Source organism: Enhydra lutris, unplaced genomic scaffold, assembly GCF_002288905.1.
Source record: "Enhydra lutris kenyoni isolate GAN:26980312 unplaced genomic scaffold, ASM228890v2 scaffoldscaffold85, whole genome shotgun sequence".
Classification (NCBI taxonomy): domain Eukaryota; kingdom Metazoa; phylum Chordata; class Mammalia; order Carnivora; family Mustelidae; genus Enhydra; species Enhydra lutris.
The window spans coordinates 3,375,019-3,395,702 of NW_019154169.1; the positions used below are offsets into that span (position 1 = coordinate 3,375,019).

Consider the following 20,684-nt stretch of genomic DNA (forward strand, 5'->3'; position numbering starts at 1 on the left):
GTTAAAAACAACAACAAACCCACGGATGCTTCTGAGGGTTGGTTCAGCCTGAGGGACGGGTGACATAGGGTGAGTGGGATGGGCCCAAACACCCCTGACCCTGGCCTTCCCCCTGCAGTTTCTAACCCCAGAAAGAAGGTGAGGCCCGCTGGAGAACATGCCCCACAAGGCTGCACCACTGCCCTTGCCGGCTAGGGGCTGGGCTGGGTTCCTGTGTCCTCCTGGAGATCCCATGGGTCGTAATGAGAAGCTCAAGTTAACCAACACTACCTTGATATGCAAGTTAACAGAAACCACAAAGCCAAGTCCCACCCCCTCCAACACACACCACACAGACCGGAATTTTGTTGTGATCACCAGGTTTTAACAAAGTCCCTCTCTTTCCTGGGTTTAAAAATTCCCATCTTTGAATATTTATATCCCTACATCAGCAACCCCCAAATTCAGCAATTTCATATTTAACTGCTTATTTAAATGGAATTAATTTGTAACCAATTGTCTTCAAATAGGCAAGGCAATTTAAGTAAATGCCAAAAGATAAGAAATATGCTTATCCTGAATAACCAGCTGATGTAAAATATTGACCATATTTCTCTCTCAGACGACGACGCAACACTGAGCCCTTGGCAGCTCACTGCCCTGGCCCAGGGCTCCCGGGCAGTCTGCGGGCTTCAGAGGGAACTGTCTCCTGCCAGAGAGGCACCCCCGGGGGCCACCTGGCCCTGCAGATTGTCTTCTCCTCCACAGTCAGCCTCTCTCTGTCTCAGAACAACCTGCTCCAAAGCCAACCTCCTCAGATGCTAGCAAAGATTTATCATGTCTGCCTTTGCTCCCAGGCTACAGGAACCAACTGCTCCAGGCAGCCATGGGAGGCAGCCCACAGAGAAAGGCCCCATGCCCTCCTTACCACACCCCCACCCTCTTCACCTCAGCTCCGGCTAGCCCCGGCCACAAAGCAGCCCTGGCCATGCCCTCAGCAGGGCCTGGCAAGGAACACCTGACCCCAATCTCCAGCTAGAGCCCACGGGGTGTCTGATCCTTCCACGCCTCCTGTGGGAGCTCTCCCTGCTCCAATGGGACCACACACGGAGCTGTGGCCTGGGAGCCCAAACTCAGCACGAAGCCCAGCCGACTGTCCCCGCCTGATTCTGTCACCCCAGGGAGAACAGAGACACCCTTCCTGGTGACCCCAGGGGCTGCGCGTCACAGGGAAATCCTGGTACATGTCAACCACCCCCACCCCACTCCTCTCCTCTGGTTCCGTCTGCTTCCGGTTCTCCACCATCCTCACCAGCTCGAGCCCGGGCACACTCCCTGCCGTGGGCATCAAGTGGCCTGTCCCTGATCTGAAGAGCCTGAGAGAGTTCTGAGGTCTCCCAGGACCAAAACCACAGCCCCACCAAGGTCACAGACCCAGAGGCAGCCAATGCTGAGGAGCCAACTTGGAGAGAGGGTCACAGACGAATGCACAACTGGACAAGAGCCCAGGAGGTCTGGACTGGGCAGACAGGTGAGGCCACTGTTCTACGAGAAGCTCCTTTCTCCCCCAGGACCAAGGGACAAAGGTTGCCTGGGATGGCCCAACAGCATAAACCTAGAGCCCAAACTTCTGCCACAGCAGGTCAATCAAAAATGCAAGACATGAGGTGTTTCAGAGACGTTCAGAAGGGTCAAAACCCAAATTCCCAGGAATAAGATGCTTTACTAGGGCAGTAAGAAGCAACCGGCGATAGACACCGATGGAAAGTAGGACAATAGCAAGCCTCATCTTGCTTAGGAAACAGGCTATTATTACCCACAGCAAGCAGCTGGAGACGCGGCAGGCAGGCGAACGTGGCTGAGCAGACGCAGCCCTCAAGGACAATGGCAGAACCACGAGGGGACCGAGTCGAGGTGCCGGCAGCCAGGTGAGTGGGAGGTGGGGGACTGAGCAGCACCCAAGAGCCCGCGAGTACAGACAGGACCTTCCAGCAAGCAGCTGGAGGCAGAGACCAGGGTCCGAAGGCGTATCTGTGGCATGCAGGGTAGGGCACCCCCACAGGTTCCTACCCCACAGGGAACCCGACGGCCAAGCTACTCAAAGTGGGCCCCAGAGGGAAGGGCGGGAGGACCACAGGCAGGCCAGGTACTCCGAGGCAGAGACACGTGGAAGGGCTCTCACCAGCAGCGTGTCAACCACACTGGGGACCAAGCCCCCAGCACTGGCCTGCGGGGGCAGGCTCTCGGCCCAGCAGGGAGGGGCCGGGGAGTACCCCAGAGTCAGCCCCATCTGGACTGGCCTACAGATCAGAGAGGGACCAGCCAGGGCCTGGGGAGCACAAGCAAGGTTAAGGCAGTGCCTGGCTTTCCAAAACAGCTTCCAAATGCCGGGTGGGGTGGGGGCTGGGCAGCACACAGGCTCCTCGGGGCTCCTGGTGGAAGCTGAGGGGTCCCACAGAGCAACAGGGGCCAGAGGCTAAGGTCTGCATATGTTCACGGCAGGACTCCTTCTAGGGAAGAGGCCTTAGCTTCCATGGCCCACTGACCGTGACATCCCTGGAATCTTCCCACGCCTCCTCTCTGGGAAAACCTGGGGAACGGCCAGCAGTGCTCTGCTCTTGGGGGCCACATCCAGAGCTCCCTCCCATACGTGCCATACCACCTGCCAGACCTGTTCCCGGGGTGCTGGGGAGGCAGTCTCGGCACCAGAAGCCTCTGGAGGGGGCAGGTGAAGAACCTGCAACTCACTGACACTGGAATCTTCTGATCAGTGATCCCGAAGTCCACGCGGCCCACTGCACAGATGCAGAGACCAAGGCTCAGGGAGCAACAGGGCTGCATGGGGATGTGCTTGTGAATGAGTGAACACCTGTTTCCTGAGCACCAGCTCCATGCCAGGCTCTGGGGGAGGGCAGGATCCCATTTCCCCCCCATGGTAAGCCCCAGCAACACCATTATGCATGGGGGGGGGCTAAGGCTCAGAGGGCAAGCTCTGTTAAGGTCAAAGCACTGGTCCGAGAGGTGACCGTGAGGGCTCCCTCCTCCCACTCAGGGCCCGCCCCACGAGGCAGAGACCTAGGGAGGCTGGTGGGGCCAGCCCATGGGAACACAGATGTTGGTGCTGGTTGAGGCAGGCCATGCTGGGGGACCAGGGGAGGCTGGGCCCAGGCCTTTTGCTCTGCTCTGGGGCCGGGCGGGGTTGGAGGGGTGTTGGGGGGGGGCAGGAGGCGCATGGAATGGCAGCTCCAAGGCCAACATTTCAAGGAGCAAGCACGTGGCTACTCTGGGGAAATTCCCAAGAGGATGCAGGGATTTTGAGCAATGAGAAGCAAACGGGATACTAGCTCCCATCCCATCACTCTTATCATTGGGGGAGTGATACATATTTATGAGCTCATAATCCTTCCTAATCACCCCTACATCACACAGACGCACCAACTCCCCGTGGCTCAGGCTCATACATAATTATAAGGCACTTCCTTTGTCACCGCCTCAGTCCACCAAAGAACGACAGGACGCAGTGGCGCAGATTGAGTGTGGTGGGGAAGGGGCTGGGGATGGAGGCCCAGAATCAAGGCTGGGGGGGCAGTCCACACTCAGCAGCCTGGGGGAGCAGGCGTCCCCCCCAAGGGCTCCTCTGCTACTGCCTAGGGCTCCACAGACACCCCAGGGCCAGTCCCCAGCTGGCCTGGGGACACAGCCCAGCTGGCAGGAAGCACTCTCCAAGGGCCTTGGTGTAAGGGAGACAAGGAGGGCAAGGTGCCCTACTTTAGGCCCACATCTGCTTTCCTGCCTGGAGAGGCCCAGGCCGGGGAATGGGGTTTGGAGGACCAGCCTGGAGCTAAACGAGGGAGCGAGGGCAATTAAGGGGGTCCCTAGCTGAGACTGGGGCAACAGACGACTCAGGCTGGGAGAAGTCAGTGCCAGGACTGAGGGGAGGGGCTGAGAAAAGCAAAGACCACAGAGCTGAGAGGAGGCCTCTAGAGGGAGAGCAGGCCCCCTCGCCCCGCACACGCTCCCCAAGCCCGGGCCAGTCGGCACTCGCACTGCGGAGTTCAACAGAGAAGCAGAAGTTGAAGCGATATTAGGCAAATTATTTTTCTAAACATTTCCTCAAAATACATGATCTGACCCCTTAGCATCCTCCTGTTCATGTATTTTGTGTTTAGCTTGCACACAGGGCAAGGCTTCCCAGTGAAGAGGGGAGTGGGGGAGGGGGAGACCATTCCAGGGGCCCCAGGACTCACTTGCTGATGCCCTCGAAGGAGGCCTCCCGGCACACACTGCCACTGTCCGTGTTGACGCCACGCTGCAGAGACACGGGGAACATGAAAGGCAGACTCAGCACATGGGGCCACCCCACAGGGTCCCCACCACCTGCAGGGGAGGGCCTGCCTCCTCCATCCAGCCTCAGGAGCCCCCGCTCCAGCCCAGCAAACTCATCCCTTCCTGCCGTTCAGGTAACTCCCAGCCAAGCCCGCCCTCCCACCCCTGCACAAAGGCAAGCTGTCCATTTTCTGCCGCAGCTTGAACACAGAGGAAAGGAAAGGGACACACAAACAGCATCCCAGGGGAATGAAAGCCTCCTCCATCAGACCAATTTGCTGAAACCAGCTCAGACTGTGCAGGCACAGATGGGGCTATGAGACTGCTCTCCCCGCCACCCCATCTACTCCCCCAGGCTGGCCCCATCTCTCTCAATGCACACGAGTGTGCACACACTCGCCACTGACAGGGCCCAAAAAGCTCGGTCAAACCCAGCCCTCCCGGAGACGTGGGAAGGACCCAACTCTGGCGTGATGGGCACTTCTCAGTGACACCACGGAGCCGTGGTACCTCCCTGTCCTTTCCCTGACTGGGAGGAGACCCCAAGTGGAACTCAGGAGAGGAGACAAAAGGGGACTCAGAGAAAAGCATGTCATCCCCGGAGAGGCAAGGCATTCTAAACTGCCCTTCCTCCTCAAGAACAACAGGCCAACATTGAATAATGCTCCCTAAAGAAAACACACCGGGCCATCTCTGACCACATTCATCTCACGTAATCTTCCTGCTCGGCCATTAAAACAGCAGAGCGGAAAAGAGACACCATGTGAAGTGCTTTAAAAAAAATAAATTAATTTATAAATAAATAAATAAAAGAACCAAGAAGAACTATTTCTGAAAAAGAATCGATGAACGAGGGAGAGAAGGGTCACTCTGGGAGGGAAGAACAGTTGTACACGCTCCATATTTGAAACTCCCCAAGGTCGAGAAAGTGCAAGAAAGCAGGCTTCTTCTCTGAGCCATTTCACAGCCCGAGGACCCCCACAGCCCTATGTAAGTCACCAAGGGCCCCCCGTGCACCCCATCCCACCCCCAGGCCATGGCAGACCCTCGGTCTAAATTCTAAATCTGATGCCCAACAACAACCTCACAGACGCACGCCACAGTGTGTCTTTTAAAATCCTACTAACAGGGGTGCCTGGGTGGCTCAGTGGCTTAAAGCCTCTGCCTTCAGCTCAGGTCATGATCCCAAGGTCCTGGGATCGAGCCCACATCTCTGCATTGAGCTCTCTGTTTAGCAGGGAGCCTGCTTCCTTCTCTCTCTCTCTCTCTCTCTCTCTCTCTGCCTGCCTCTATGCCTACTTGTGATCTCTGTCAAATAAATAAATAAAATCTTTAAAAAAAAAATTCTATTAACAATGGAGAAGACAGGCGGTGGAAGCATACTGATATCCTTATCCACAAACTCCACAACTCAGCCTGACACAAATACACCCTCCACCTGCGTCTTAACCTCTGTAGTAGGCAAGGTGTCTTCTGGCAGGACCCGGCCCATCCCAGGGACACTGGAGGATGGAGGACGTGGTCCCGGTTGTATTCAGCCGCCCTGAATGACGTGTCACCACCTGTTACTGATGACCATTCCTCCTGTTTCCCAATCCTCTGGAGGGGCAGGCAGCTCCCTAAAACCCTTCCCCAGTGCCTGGTTCCTGGACACCAGCCACTTACCAAAGTGAGGAGGACAGAGGGGTTCTGTGACGTCAGGACGCTGGCGATCTGAAAGGTCAGAAAGAAAATTCCACTTTAGAACAACCGCAAAGACATCTGATAGAGGTGACAACGCCACCATGGCTTGATGACGGCAGCTCATGTTTACGGAGCTGGTTGTAAAAACAGGCAGTGATACTGTTGCAGATGAGAAGACTGAGGCTTGCGGATGCCAGAGGACTTCTGAACGCCACATGGCTTTCATGTGGCAGACAGGGAGAGACACCTACATCAGGCACAGCTTCCCACACGCCTCTGGGCCCTACACACATGCCAGGCTTCATACCGCCAGTCCCACGCAACTAACCCTCACCCCTGCCGGGAGGCCAGTACCTCTATCCATCTGCTCCCTCCTGAAAGACCTGTTCCTACTACATCTCAGGCACCGATCCCAACAGCCTTCTGTCCCCAGGGCAGACACCTTCCTCCCTGCACCCCCATGCAACTCCTAGACTGCATGGAGGAAGCATCCCCTGATCCCACCCTCTGTCCCCAATCCCGCATCCCCGCTCTCCATCCCTGCTCCACCTTGACCCACTCAGGCCTCACAACCCTGAGTTCTGGCTGCTTCCTATCCCAGCCCCATGAATGAGTGTGCCATGCAACCTCGTCTCTCCGTGCCTCTGCTCGGGCTCTGACCCCTGCCTGGAATGCCTCCTCCCTGCTCATCAACCAGTGAGGCCCTTTGTTCCCCAGACAGGTTCTTCACTCCCTCATCTCCTGCCCTATTTCCTTGGCAAAGTGCCCACCACGCTGCTTTTAGCTGTGACATTTGTACCCAAGAGCGCCAAGCACCCTGGCGGGAGCACTTTCTTCCTCTCCAGGCCCCCCACACCGCAGTCTGCCCTGCAGCTTGGTTACCAAGGCCCCTGCTGTAGCTGAGCCCCCCGTTCCCACCCAAAACTCATTTGAGACCTGACACGAGCGAGCGTGAGAAGGATTTGTTGTTTGCTGTTTTAACAGCTTTCCGGAGCTATCACTGACATGCTCTACAATGCACATATTGAAAGTGCACATTTTGATAAGTTTTGACATATGTATATACATGTTTTTTAATACTGAGAGGCTCCCAGAGAAAACCTGGAATATACTGAAAACTGAAAGAAGGTAAAATACACCTACAATCTCCTCCCCAGAGACTTTTTATCTCTGCACATGAAAACAGAGATCTGTAATGACATCTGGATCCTATGAAGTTACACACTTCACTTGCCTCCTGAGATGAAGTATTCTCCAACCGCGTGATTTTTGCCAGTCACTACCGGCCGGGGAGGGGAAATGCCCAGCGAGCCGCCGATCATGGCCGTGGTCACTCCAGGCATCATCTCATCTAACCACTCGGGAAGCTGGGGTTACTCATGTCCAGATTTCACAAATGAGAAAACAGACAGGTTCGATCATTTGCCCAGGTTCACAGTTACAAATGAGCAGAGGCCAGAGCTGAATGTACGGCTGTATGGTTCTCTTCGTGGACAAGGCACAGTTCATTCATTCATGCCTCTGCTGGACACTTTAATAACTTTCAACAATTAACTAGCAAAAGTGATGCCTCGATGAACACTCTTCTGGACAAGTCTATTTCCTTAACACAAATCCCTTTAAAAATGTATTTCCTTAAAGAAAAAAAAAAAAAAAAAAAGGGAGACTCAGTGACACCTCTGGGTGAAAAGCCATATGCGTCCTTGAGGTTTTTGATGCTGGTGGCCAGACAATTCTCCAGATATGCGCCAATTTTCCTCCCCCAATGGCGCACAAGGCCCTGCCTCCCCGGACCCTCCTCTCTGACTCTGGAACTGCAGACCCCCAACCCCACCCCCCACCCCGGCCTCTGTGCTGCACACATCAACAGCTCAGCTGAATCCCTGCCACTCCCGAAGGCCCTCCTGGAGGAGGGGGGGACTCATTAGAAGGAATAAGAGCCGTGCGTGTTGGGCCTCTGGGTGTGTTGTCATGTCGACATGAAGGGTCTCCGTTCATGGGCACAGAATGGCTCTGTCAACAACGGCAGTGAGCAGGCAGCCAGGGACAAAGAGGAGGGCCAGATCCCAAATGTGTGGTCTGATGGTCTTTCTCCCAGCGCTGGCTGGGGACACGCTGGTTAGGAATGATGGAGAAAGCAGGCCGCCGGATGCACGGCCGGCCGGAAAGCTGACACAGTGGGCAGGCTGGGCATCTGCAGGCTCCGGCAGCGCAGTGTCTGATTGACCACGACTGCCTGCATGGGCCCTGGTTAGCTTTGCGGTTGAAACACCTCTCCCCATCTGGCAGCTCGGTCTGTCCTCCTGCACAGAGACCCACTAGCACTACGCTCTCAGCAGCCTGAGAGAGAAAGGAGACGGGGCTGTGCCTGTGCATCAGCTGCTCAAAATGCAGCTCCAGCACACAGGACAGCCCGGCTCTGTCAACACTGGGCCAAGTGTCCTCAGAGCGGTGGCCACTGGGGACCCTTGAGCTCTCACAGACCAGTGCTGTTTAATGCCCCGGATGTGCTCTGTCCTGCAGCCAGCGTCAGTGTCCTGGGCAGCCATGCCTCTCTGGCAGGTTGAGGGAGATGGCACAGGCAGAACTGATCAGAGCCTTGTGCGCAAGGACCCTCCCCTAGGGATGATCAGCGGCTGCCTGCGGACCCCTCAGGCCCCCTCACACTCAGGGCCTCAGCCAGGCCTGCAGGCTACCCTGATGCGCCAGAGAAGCAGGCAGGGCAGTCCGTAACCAGTGCTGCCCAGAAAGCCCGCGCTGCTTGAGGGAGCCGGGCTTCACCCCGCAGGCACCCAAGCTTGTGAACTGTGCTGGGAAGCCTGGTTGGGGCAGGCGGTTAGGCATCCGACTCCTGGTTTCAGCTGGGGTCATGATCTCAGGGTCATGACACTGAATCCCACGTTAGGGTGCACACTCGGTATGGAGTCTGCTTAAGGCACTCTCTCCCTAGTGCACACACACACCCTCTCTCTCCAAAGTGAATAAAACAATCTTTTAAAAAGTGAACTGTTTTTCATGGCCATCTGAAACAAGGGTGCAACTTGGTGGCTGGCAATGCGTCTAGAAATCTGAACTTGCTTCTCAAATGTAAATGTCAGAAAAGCTCCCAAGTGCACAATGGGCCCCCCTGCCGGCCAGGGCCAGCTCGCCTCGAGTCACAAATACCAGCCCTGGTGCTGCACCTGCGTGAAATGCCTTGAAGCGCCTCCTGAGGCCCTCCTGAGCTCCCCTTTCTTGGGGGAACCCTCGTTTGCTCCGCCTTCTCAATGATTAGAAGCAGGGTCATCTCCGGGGATGACAGCCGCTCTAGCAGACACCTGCATTTCGTACACGACAGCGAGTGACCAGCTGTGGCCTGGGGCGTGGGCCTTCCTGCCTTCTTTCAGGAAAGACAGGTGTGAAGGGCTTCCCAGCTGTGATTTGCCACAGATGGCCGAGGCTGCCCGACATCAGCTGGGGGCCAGCACCATAGAACTGGCCTGGGGAGCCCTTCCCCGAGGCAAGGGGCTTCCTGTCACCCTTCACGAAGGAGCAGGCCCCAGGCATCTCAAAGGCCTCCCAGCGCAGGTGTCTCCACACAGCAGGTTTATTGTCAGGCTCCATTTCAAACCACAGAAAACCAAAGACTCTCAGGAGCCTCGTTCATCCCCCATGTCTGATGGGACAAATGCAGAAGTGGAGGCCCTCTGGGATCCAAAGGTCCCGGGGTTGCCCCCTAATTCTGCTGCGCCCCAGCTAGGGGGCTGTAGGTGAAGCCCATCACCTTGGCCTTGGCCTCCTCCTTTGCAAGCTGTAGACCCACCAAGGGACAGGGTGCAAGGGATAAGATTTGTCTCAAGGTTACTGGAAGCTGCAGGGGCCACCCCAGAGTAAAGCTGTCAACAGTGAGCCCCCGTCTCCAGTAAGAACCAGAGCAGTAACAGGCCAGAACTGATGAACCCTGGCAGTGATGACAATGGGACACAGCAGACAGCTCTTGGACCCAAGAGCCTGTCCTCCAAACTCCTCTGAAGCCTTTGTTTCAGATTCTGCTTCATAAATACAGACTCAGAGTAGCCACTCTCACTCTGTGGAGCTATGATTCTGCACGATTGCCACAGGTTTTCCCATCCCAATGCTCCAGACCCATGTCCCTGCATCTGGAGGCCAGCTCCCCCGCCCTTCTCCCCAGAAATCACAGGAGGAATGGAGCAGAGGCTCCCCCAGACATGAAAGCAACGGTAGCTGGGGAGGCTGCAGCACAGAGACACTCTGACTCGGTGGGCTGAGATCCGGGCTTCGCAAGTTTCTGGGAAGGTCAAGGTCCCCAAGGGCAATAATGTTAACACACAGTTTACGGAGGCAGGAGGGATACACCTGCCAAAGGAGAGGGTCAGGAACAAAATCAGAATGGAGGATGGAGCAGGTCACTGCTCCCTAGTACCTAGTACTCACTCCTAGTACTTCGAGATACAGGTAAGAGGCAAATGATCTCATCGGGGCATGCAAATAAATGTTCAGACTATTTGAGATCCTGTACCCAAAGAGATCAACACAACAGGTCACATGTGTACCAACGGGTGCTTTAGATGCTGTGAGTCACCCCCAGTAACTCGGTACTGAAATTCTAGGACAGAAAAGAAAGATCCATCAAAAGCCCCCTCTCTAAAACCCAACCAGGCAGCTGGTACTGTAGACACAGGCGCCCGAGGCCTTGTGGATGCGAGCCGCACTCCTTCCCCAAGGCCCTCCTCACCAGGCACTGCCCTGCTAGTCACCTTTGCCACACACCGTGTCCTGGCTGCTGAGTTCGGCCCTGGGTCTCAACCAGCTATGACACCCACACACCCCTGGAACCCGGCAGGCAGGATGTGACAGTAACGTCTGGGGGAAGGGCCTTAGAGACAAATATAAAGCAGCAAAAGGCAGAGTACAGAGCAGAACACAGCCAGCATCCAGCATGTCCCCCGCAGGTCCTAAAAGCCAGGGTGGGAGGGGCGCCAGCGTGGACCAGAGTCAGCAGGGGGTGCAGCGGGCTGGCACAGGCCTCCGAGCACAGCGAGAGGGGTGGGCACGGCATTCTAGTGCAGCAGAACCGGAGCAGGACGGTGTCTCTGTGTGGGAAAGTCCTAATGTAGGCCTGCCTGGGGCCAGGCGCCTCCGAGCACACTGCACCGGACCCCTGCCCCAGGGCTGAGACACACTGCTTTCCACGCTGCTCTGTGAGCCTGGTTAGGATCCCTGCGAACCTGCCTCCCACCCGGTGTCATCATTCCCCAGCACAGCCTGCATCCTACCCAGGGGAAGGGGCAGCTCTTGTCTCCAGCTGGCGGGCTCCTCAGCTGCTTCTACACAGACCCCCAGCTCTTAGGTATGTCCATGTGCGATCTGGACCTGGCTGGGGAAATGTGGCATGGGAGGGCCCCACCTCCCACCCAGCTGATCCTGCCAGGCTAGGGGTGGGGCTTGAGCAGCAGGCAGCAGGAGGCAAAGACCTTTCGGTGCTTATGTTCTACCCAGCACTGACCTGCACGTGGAGTGGGCGTTTTAACAGCACCCAGGGATGGAGCAGCGTTGGGGGCCTTGGTCCCCCAAGGAGACCAATAGGGGCACAGAGCTGTGCCCTCCCCTCTGCCCCTGCCCCTTCCCATCAGCCGTGGATGTCAGGAGCTGGGGCAGGTGCAAAGCCCTATAAGGACAGTCATTCAGCTACCCAGGTCACATGACATCGCTGGGCATCCATGCTGGGAAACAGATTAAAGCCAGGGGCCCTCCAACTGCACCCCACCCCACAGGCCTCTCAAAGTCTGGGGCCTTTCTGGTGGTGGCATCTGTAGCCAGCAAGGGCTGGGGAGGGGAACTCCCCAACACATGAAGGCCCAGGCTGAGTGGGGGGTGGGGGTGGGGGGGGTGGGGAGGCCCTGAGATGAAAGCTGTCCTCCCTCTGGGAAGCTAAGCAGCCACAACCCAGGTACCAGAGGCCTCCAGCCACTGAGTGAGGGACACTGGCCAGGCAAAGGAGGGGGGGGCGCTCTTCAGGGAAGTCTGAGGTTCACAGTCCTGCCTGCGCTATCTAAACAAGGGCACTGCTGAGGTGGCTGGCAGCCAGGTGGCGACTTCCCACGACGACAGGCAGCCAGGGGCTATGGCAGTGGGAGGAAGGGGGTGCCAGCGTGCCGAGGGGTGAGGGAGGCCTCAGTGGCTCAGAGAGGAGTCGGCTGCTACTGACCTCATCTGTATACTGGACGTCATCCACAGCATACTTCTCCTTGAAGTATTCCTTGGAGTGGATCCTCAAAGGAAAGCACAAGGAACGCCAGCGTCAGGGTTTGACACACTTGGCATAGGCTGCCATCCCGCCCCCATGCCCAGACCCTAAAGCCCTGGGCCCATTCCTGTCCCGGCACAGAGCAGGTGGGCCCAGCACAGACTCAGAAGCAAAGGGCAGTGGGCCACAGAGTGAACGCTGAACCACACCTGCCTCCCCTGACCTCCCCCAGCTGACCTCGGCCCATCCTCGGAGCCCATGACCCTGGCCACTCACAGCATCTGCAGACCACACCTCCCCCTCCACCGCTGGTGAGAGCCCACCGGGCTGCCAGCCAGCTTACCCTTTGGGGCATGAAATAATCTGCCGCCAGGGAGCTCTCCCATGGAGCCTCTTCAGAGGAAAGTTTTAAAATTAACATTTTAAAGAAGTCAATATCAGTATTACTCAAGTGTGATGAGAAACATTCAAGCTTACTCATCATCCCTGAAAAATCAGCCATGAGAAGACAGAGACAAAGGGAGGAGGAGGCTGGGCCCGCTCCCAAAGGAATCCAGGTCACAGTCAGGGTCACAGTCGCAGGCCGGCAAGCACCGCCCCACCCCCCCCCAACCTCCAGGTCAGTGGCTGAGTTGATGTCACTGCTGGTGACAGAGCTCACCTGAGGTGGAACACTAGCCACACAAGGGGAGGGTGTCTCCAGCCAAGTCTAATGACGCACACACGCCATCCTGCGCCATCCCACGCCTGGGCACCACATCAGCATGGGGGGATATGCCCCCAGCCTGCCTGTGATCGCATGGTATTCTAGTCACCAAGTGTTAGATCCGAAAGAGGCCTCAGGGGAAAACAGCAGATGGTTTTCAGCCTGTGCTTCCTGGACTCTCAAGGGTGAGCAGATGACAGGGGGGTGAGGGTGCCAAGGACAGGGTGCCTGGGGAGGCCCAGAGGGGACAGGGGAGGGAGCACACTTCCAGACTTGGAGAGGACCACCTCCGAGAGCGAGCTCCCTGTGCCTCTGAGACACCAGTGACCAGCATCACCGGCCAGGAAAAAGAAGCCCTCTGCCCTCTCTGAGCCCTGCACCACCCCCCTGTCCACTTAAGCATGCACCAGACAGATCATGGTGAAGAAGGCAGCGTGGACCAGGGCACAGACGCATGGGCCTTGGGGACCAGCAGGGAGCTCACAGCCCCATGCAGCGAGCACCCCTTTGTCTTCTCTGAAGTGGACACTGGGTGTCAAGCTCTTGCTGCTAATTACATTTGCACAAGGCAGTCACGTCTGAGACAGGACTCAAAAGTTAAACAGCCGAAGTCTGGCACGGCCATTAGCATGGCCTGGAGTAGCTATCACGTCAGCGGGGATGATAAGCCCCTCACCTGGATGCCGGAGGCCCTGGTTCTCCGTCTAGCATGGACAGCTCACTAACCCTCGGTCATTAAGTGGTGACACTCTCCGCCATGCACAAAGGCACGTGCCAGAGGGTGAGGTGGGACCATCAGCATCCTCACCATGTCCACCCTCAACTGCGGTCCCAGCTCCAGGACAGGCGCCCTGCATCCCCAGCGGGTTCCCAACCCTCCTCTGGCCCCTCATCCTGTCATCGCTCACAGCTGTGACAGGTGTCCACAGCAAACTCCCAGAAGATTTGAGAAGTGCCAAGGACCTGCTTTCGAGGGATGCTTCCTACCGGGGGTGGGGGGACAACATCTCAGCCACCACCCCAGGGCACGTGTGCCTACCTACCCTGCCTGGGAGTCTCGGTGAGCCTAGACTTGAGTCTTGCAGACCTAGACTTGAGACCCAGGAACATCTCCATGTACTCAGCCTGAGGTCTTCACAATGTAGCACCAGAGGAGATGGGAGGAGGAGGGGTAAAGGGGAGGCCAACGCGAGGTGGCTTTGACCTGCGGGTGGCCCTGGGGCTGTGCCAACTCACAGGAGAGCCTGCTGCTGACATCGGGATTATCTGGGAGGAAGCGAGGGCGGGTACCAGCCCCACCACGTGCCCTGTGGCCTCCTCAAAGAGATCGATGGACACAGTCCAGAGCACCTGTTGGGCCACAAGGGCCAAAACCACCCAACTACCACAGGCCTGGTTCTCAACAGAATGACTGCTTGACAGATACGATCTGAAGAGCTGCGAGCATCTTTTCTGGCACTCTGCGTGCCATTCTTTCCTTAAGGGCACAGATAATTCAGTTTGAATACTGCTTATTTTTCATGTTTGGGGCCTAATTATAGTAAAAATAATTTAAACATCACCCGAAGGGCTAAGCCAGCCACCGGCGGCTCAGCAGCCATGATCTGGCAGGGTTGATCCGAGGAAGGGGCGACACACCCACGAGAGCCGTACAGAACCAGCAGGAGAGGTCACAGGGCACAGTCAGACCCACCGAGAGCCAAGCTGGTGGCAGCCACGTGGAGGGCCTGTACCCCACCCTGCCTGGAGTCTGGGGTCCAGCAAGGGAGCTCATGCCAGATCCCACCATACGGGAGACCCAGACAAAGCCACTGGACCGGGGAAAAGCAGGTCAGAGGGGAAGCCGGCCCCAGCCCAGAAATCCTCCCTTTGAAGGGAAGAGACAGCTCTGGCAGGAGAGAGGAGAGAGCGCCCCACTCAAAGGTATCTGTGCCTTCACCATGAGCAGCTGGGCCCGGCATGACTTAGAGGAGGCCCTTCCCGGAACTCAAGGTCAGGGTCGACACAGTGAGTAGCGGCCCCTGTGCGGGGCCTCCTGTGGGAAGGAGACATTAAAGGAATGCGCGTGGTACGCACACCACAGAGCCCTCGAGAATATGAAATTGCCAAGCACAGGTCCTGCCGGCCAGCTGCCCACCTGTGTGCAGTTAATGAATAAATAAGAGGACCAAATTACAGCAGTCACCATCAATTTCCAGCGGCCAGAGTCCGCCTTCAGCTGCACACAGCGCCGCTGCCTCTCATTCTGCTCCCGGCACAACGCCGCGCTCACTCCAGAATAGAGGTCAGCAACCACTTCAGGAACCAAGGGCCTGGTCAGAGCAACGCAGATCTTTCCAAAGCAACGCAGGTGACTGACCCTGACGACCATGCCCATGAGGGAGGGGGAATAGGGCGGGGGGAGCATTAGGGCTCAGGAGGCCAGCAGAAGGAGGCCTGTGGTCAGCAGAGCAAGAGCCCTGGGAGCAGGGCTGAGGGCGCCGGCACCTGCCCGACTAGGGAGGCCAGGATCCTCCAGAACCTCTGGCAGGAGGACCCAAAGGGACTCCCTCAGCCCTCCTCAGGAAGGCCTGCCCCTTCCTTGGCGCCCTGACAGCCCTCCCTGCAGACAGAGGGAGCCGGGGCGAGGCCACAGAGCAGCTGAGGCAGCCTGGTTTGGGGTACCTGGACACATGCACACGTGCACACCGCGTGCCAGACCATACACAGCACCGCATCCCACTCTGCGCCCCACGTACCCACTCTACACACACACCCCACACCACGTGCACACCCTACCCCCAACACACACACCATACATGTACCCACACTACACCCGGCATACATGCGGGTGCACGCGCGGGCGCACACACACACATACACACACACACACCAGCTCAGGGCCTCAGCCCTGGAGAAACTCACTCCTGGGCAATGCCCTCATTAGGATAAGCATGCTCCTCCCGGCAAAGCCCACCACATCAGGCATCCCATCTCACATTTTGAGCCCACAGTCTCAGTCAGGGACAAGGGCAGAACACAGTCAAGCTGCAAAGGTTCTAGGAGGGTCCCCCAACTTGGCCCAAAGTCACTCACCCTCTATGGGCTCTGAAGCCGCCCCATACTGAGACTCAGAGACAATTCCCTGCCCACTCCCAGGAGCCCAGGCACCCCAGCAGCCAAAGCCGCCATCAGCGGAGCCTGATTCTAACAAAAAATGACGGGAAACACTCACATCCAAAGGTACCAGACTTTTGCAAGCAAAGATTCCAAATGAAAACAAATTAGGAGCTCCCACACTTCTGCCCCAAAAAAGGCCCCGGGTGAGGAACAGGCCCCCCAGCGTCCGCTGCCCTGACAACAGGAGCCTGCCCTTTACGCAGGAAGTGGCAGATCTAGTGATGGGAGTGCTATTTCCCCAGACGACTTTGGACTGCGGTATCTGCCGGCTGGATTTTCAAAAGCCATCAGATAGAGACTCAAAAGGAAGCTGAGGAGCTGAAGGTCAAATGTTCAGTCTGGTGGGTTCTGATTGCAAAGGCCAGGTAATCCCACCAGCCTCGCTCCCTAGCCCTATTGATCACGAGAACGTCTGGGAACAGCCACACACAATCAGATCTGGCAACTCCCCAACTCCAGCCCCAGACAACCAACCCCTTCGCCACTGCCCCTCTCTAACCAAGCCTTCTCTCCTAAAGGCTTGGGACACGGGGACCAGGAGAAGGACACACCAGAGCAGAGGAAGGGAAAGGTCTGCCCAGGTGGCCACAGTGGGGAGCCAGGTGTGTAGGAGGCCAGGGTCTAGCTCTCTGCTGTGCAGCCGGAAGGGACCGACCTGCTCATTCTGGCCTGCCCAGCACGGAGCCTCTCCAAAGGGGAGACCCATACTGCAGACCCATCTCTACACTCAAAGGTCACGCGAGCCTTTAGGTCCACACTTACACAATCAGCTGGCTCAGCAAAAGCAGGGCCAGACTAAAGGAGAACTTTTTTTGGTGGAGATTTATTTATTTATTTGGGGGGGGGTGTGTGCGCACGCGCGCACAAGCAGGGGAAGGAGGAGAGAGAGAGAGAGAATCTCAAGCAGACTGCCCACTCAGCACAGAGCGTGACGCAGGGCTCCATCTTACCACCCTGAGATCATGACCTGAGCCGAAATCAGGAGTCAGACGCTCAATGGACTGAGCCGCCCAGGTGCCCCTGGAGGAAAACTTGTAAGAGCAGCCCTGAAAACCAGCCATTGTCAAAGCACAGAGTAGTATTCCTGTATTACTGAGGATTGCATTTAGGAAGAGCCAACTGCTAACAGCTGTTCCCTGACCAATCAGGTCCTGGGTTTTAAACACTCCAGTCAAGTGCCATTTGGCTCCCCAGATGGTGGCTGTGGGGAAACATGGTGAGATTTGCTCAGATTTTCCCACTGGATGGTGGAGTCCCCAAGGCAGGGAAAGGCCTCTCCGCCCACAGCCCTGGAGGACGTCCACTCTCCAGGACAGGCACTCCCGACCTGACACAAGACAAAGCAGCAGACAGAAGGGGAGATGCGCTTGGAGCCTCCCCCCGCCATCTGCAGATAGAAAGTCCCAGCAAGGCCCTGCTCAGACCCTCCCCTAGCCCCCCACCCATGCCCACATCTCACTGTGGAGCCCCTCTGCCCGCAGGACTGGCACCCTCAGAGCCAGCAGACAGGGCCATGGGGCAGCTCAGAGGGCAGCCGGTCAAAACCACGGGTGCTGCCCATGCTCTGGGGCCCCAGCTATTTCTGGAACGTGCCACTAGCAAGCAGGGCAGAGACCACAGCTCTATGATCACCTAGCGTGCAGGAAGGGTTCTGGAAGAATTCTCTCATGGAGACCAGACCTATACTCTCATCAGAAAACTCCTCACCACAGCTGTACCAGTTACCAGGGTTTTGGGGCAAACCATACCGACATTTTTCACGTTTATGGACTCAAAAGGTCTGGGCTTGGGACAGAGCCCAGAGAGGACAGCTTATTTCTGCTCTATGAGGTCTGGGACCTCAGCAAGAGGAATCAAAGGCTGGGGCTTGGAGTCATCCACTCTGGTGGGTGGTTTGGCGTCAGCCGGGCCCCCGCTCTCATCCACGAGGTCCCCTACATGGGCAAGTGTGGGCTTCCTCACAGTATGGCAGCTGGGTTCAGGGACAGGTGTCCCATGAGCAAGAATCAGGGTTTTAGTGGCGCCTGGGTGGCTCAGTGGGTTAAGCCTCTGCCTTCGGCTCAGGTCATGATCTCAGGGTCCTGGGATCCAGCTCCACATAGCGCGCTCTGCTCAGCAGGGGGCCTGTTCCCCAAACCCCCGCCTGCTTCTCTGCCTACTTATGATCTCTTTCTCGGTCAAATAAATAAATAAAAACTTTAAAAAAAAAAAAAAGAATCAGGGTTCTAGCCACAGGATGACCCTGCCACATTCATGCATCAAGGCAGTCACCAAGTCCCAACCCAGGGGGAGCGGCAGGGGTTGGGGGGAGTCTACCTCTCCATCGGGAATGGCCACAAATGTTGCTGGGGCCATTTTTGGACATTACAAGCTGCCTGTCCCTGGCGTCTTTACCACCACCTTTCAGTGTCACAGAGTGAGCCATCCCTGCAGTGCCCATCACTATGACGACAGCCCTGGTGGTGCCTCACAAGCAGCCTTGGCACTGTCCCACAGATAAGGAACCAGAGGCCCCAACAGTGACAAGAGCTGCTCTGGGAAGAGGCCATGCCCCACCAGCCAGCCAGCCTCCAGCAAGATTGACCCACGCGACCTGCACAGGCCATGCCACCATCCTGAACCTGTGCCTCTTTAAAGCAGGGAAGTCATAAGGATTCAACCAGGAAGATGATAAAGGCTGACCGTCAGGGCTACCACAGGACGGGGGGCAAGAGCTGGGGGGGATGAAACCACCCTATGAGCACCCATGTCTTCAGGCCTGCAGGAGGAGGGGTCCCGGAAAAATGCACTGAGGAGGGCCTGCCCAGGCCAAGCCTGAGGCCAGTGTCTCTGCAGGTAAAAGACTCCACGGTAAAGTGGGCAGGGAGGGCAAGAGGACAGAGCAGACTCCTGCGGTGGCCAGCCTCCCGCGGTGGCCAGCCTCCCATGCTGCACCCCCCTTCTCATCCTTACCCAGGGCTGGGTGGTGTGGAGCCTCTGGGGGCTCTCACTGGGCTGGGCTCACCTTGTCCAACACACCACCCCGTCCCTCGGGAAGAAGGCAGCACAACCTTCCAGCATTAGCCCTCACCCAGGCATGGAGGCTGTGGGAACCTGCTCATTACAGCAGGGACCTGTTTCGTCCATCTGCCCCAGGGCCTCTGAGAAGGCCAGAACCTAGGTGCCCAGCCATGCCCTCCAACGGCCAACTGGGTCGGGCATGCCCACTTCCCACCCTCCTTCCCCAGGGCCAAACAGGAAAACACACCCAGGGGAAGCACGGCCCACTTCTCTTCAAGCTGTCTTCACGGTGAAGCCGATGGCCCATGGCCGGAAGGCCTCAAAGCAGAACTGTCACCACCTTGTAAGCCTAAACCCCTTGCCCCAAGACGACAGAAGAGGTACCTCTCAGGCCAACAAAGGGGGTTCTGGAGTTTGCACTCAAGGGCTGGGGGGGAGGCCCTAGTCTGGCCCTCTGCACGGAACAGGTCCCTGTAGTAGCCACAGGCCCTGGTAAGAGTGGGGGCGGGGGGTGAAGGACACCAGGCAGCAAGGGTTGCAATTTAGACATTAGCCCGGAAGAATCATTCTCCAGGAGGAAATGACACGCCAGAGGTGAGGAACATTTAGCAGGATCCCGAGGGCCTCGAGCAGCCATGGTTAAGTATGGCTTCTGTCTAGGCACGTCGCAGCAGGCAGGATGGCTCCCATGAGGGGCAGACACGGCCAAGAGCCCTGGAGCTGGAAGGTGCCATGGACGATGGGGAGGATGCCTCCAAGCACATCCCAGGCACCCCATGCCACACTCCTCCCACAGCACAATCCTAGAGCCACCGTCCTGTCTCACAGGTGAGCTGAATGAGGCAGGACCTCCTGAGACAGAGCCAGAGACAGGCACACAGCAGGCATCCAGCAACGCCCCGTGAGAGATGGGCCTTGGAAGAGGGTCCCAGGCTGCCCTCTCTGACCCCAGCCAACCCCCATGACACCCAAGGTGGGGCCACCTGCCGCCGATGCCATGCAGGAGGGATGGCCCACTGGGACCAAAGCCTCTGGCATTTTGACAAAGCTATGAATCCAAACTTTCAAGATTAACAAACAGTACCCCCACACAAACATGACCATAATCTGTGGCTGCGGCTCTGACGCTCTGCCCCTGAGCAGGCTGTCAATGGACCCCACCACGGACATGGCCCCACCTATCCCTACTCCTTCCCTCCTTGCCTCCACAAGCCACGCCCCCCCCCCCCCCCCCGCCCCACTCTCAATGGTCAGCAGGTCCAGTTACAGGCCCGGATTGCTCCTTACTTTCCCATCCAGGTGGCATAGCTGGCAGGAAGCCTGGGCACAAACAGGGTCGACTTCCCGGTGCCGACATCGATCGTGCCGTAGCAGCCTGGATCGGTGACACCGAATGCCCAGTGAAAGAAAGACTCCTATGATGGGAACAAGGACCGTGGTTACCAGGTCAGCAGGACAAAAACATGAGGCACAGGGAGAGAGACTGGGTGTCAGACCAAGCACCCGAGTCAGCTCAGGCCCCCCAGCTCTCAAAGCCTGCCTCCCAGCCTCATCTAGTTCCCCACCTGTGCACTCTGCCTCCCC

General features: G+C 57.3%; 1 protein-coding gene across 3 annotated transcripts in view; it reads right to left on the reverse strand.

Moving 5' to 3' along the window:
• Window positions 1–20,684, reverse strand: part of LOC111161541 (peptidase D) — a 109,405-nt gene that overhangs the window by 80,502 nt on the left and 8,219 nt on the right. For 2 of the 3 annotated variants that reach the window (XM_022525273.1, XM_022525272.1), the window contains exons 3-6: window positions 20,388–20,515; window positions 12,197–12,260; window positions 5,971–6,018; window positions 4,227–4,288 (exon numbers count right to left, since the gene is read on the reverse strand). In XM_022525273.1, coding sequence (XP_022380981.1) covers window positions 4,227–4,288; window positions 5,971–6,018; window positions 12,197–12,260; window positions 20,388–20,515 — 302 coding nt within the window. The remainder of the gene's footprint in view (window positions 1–4,226; window positions 4,289–5,970; window positions 6,019–12,196; window positions 12,261–20,387; window positions 20,516–20,684) is intronic. The other variant, XM_022525275.1, reaches the window with a different exon arrangement.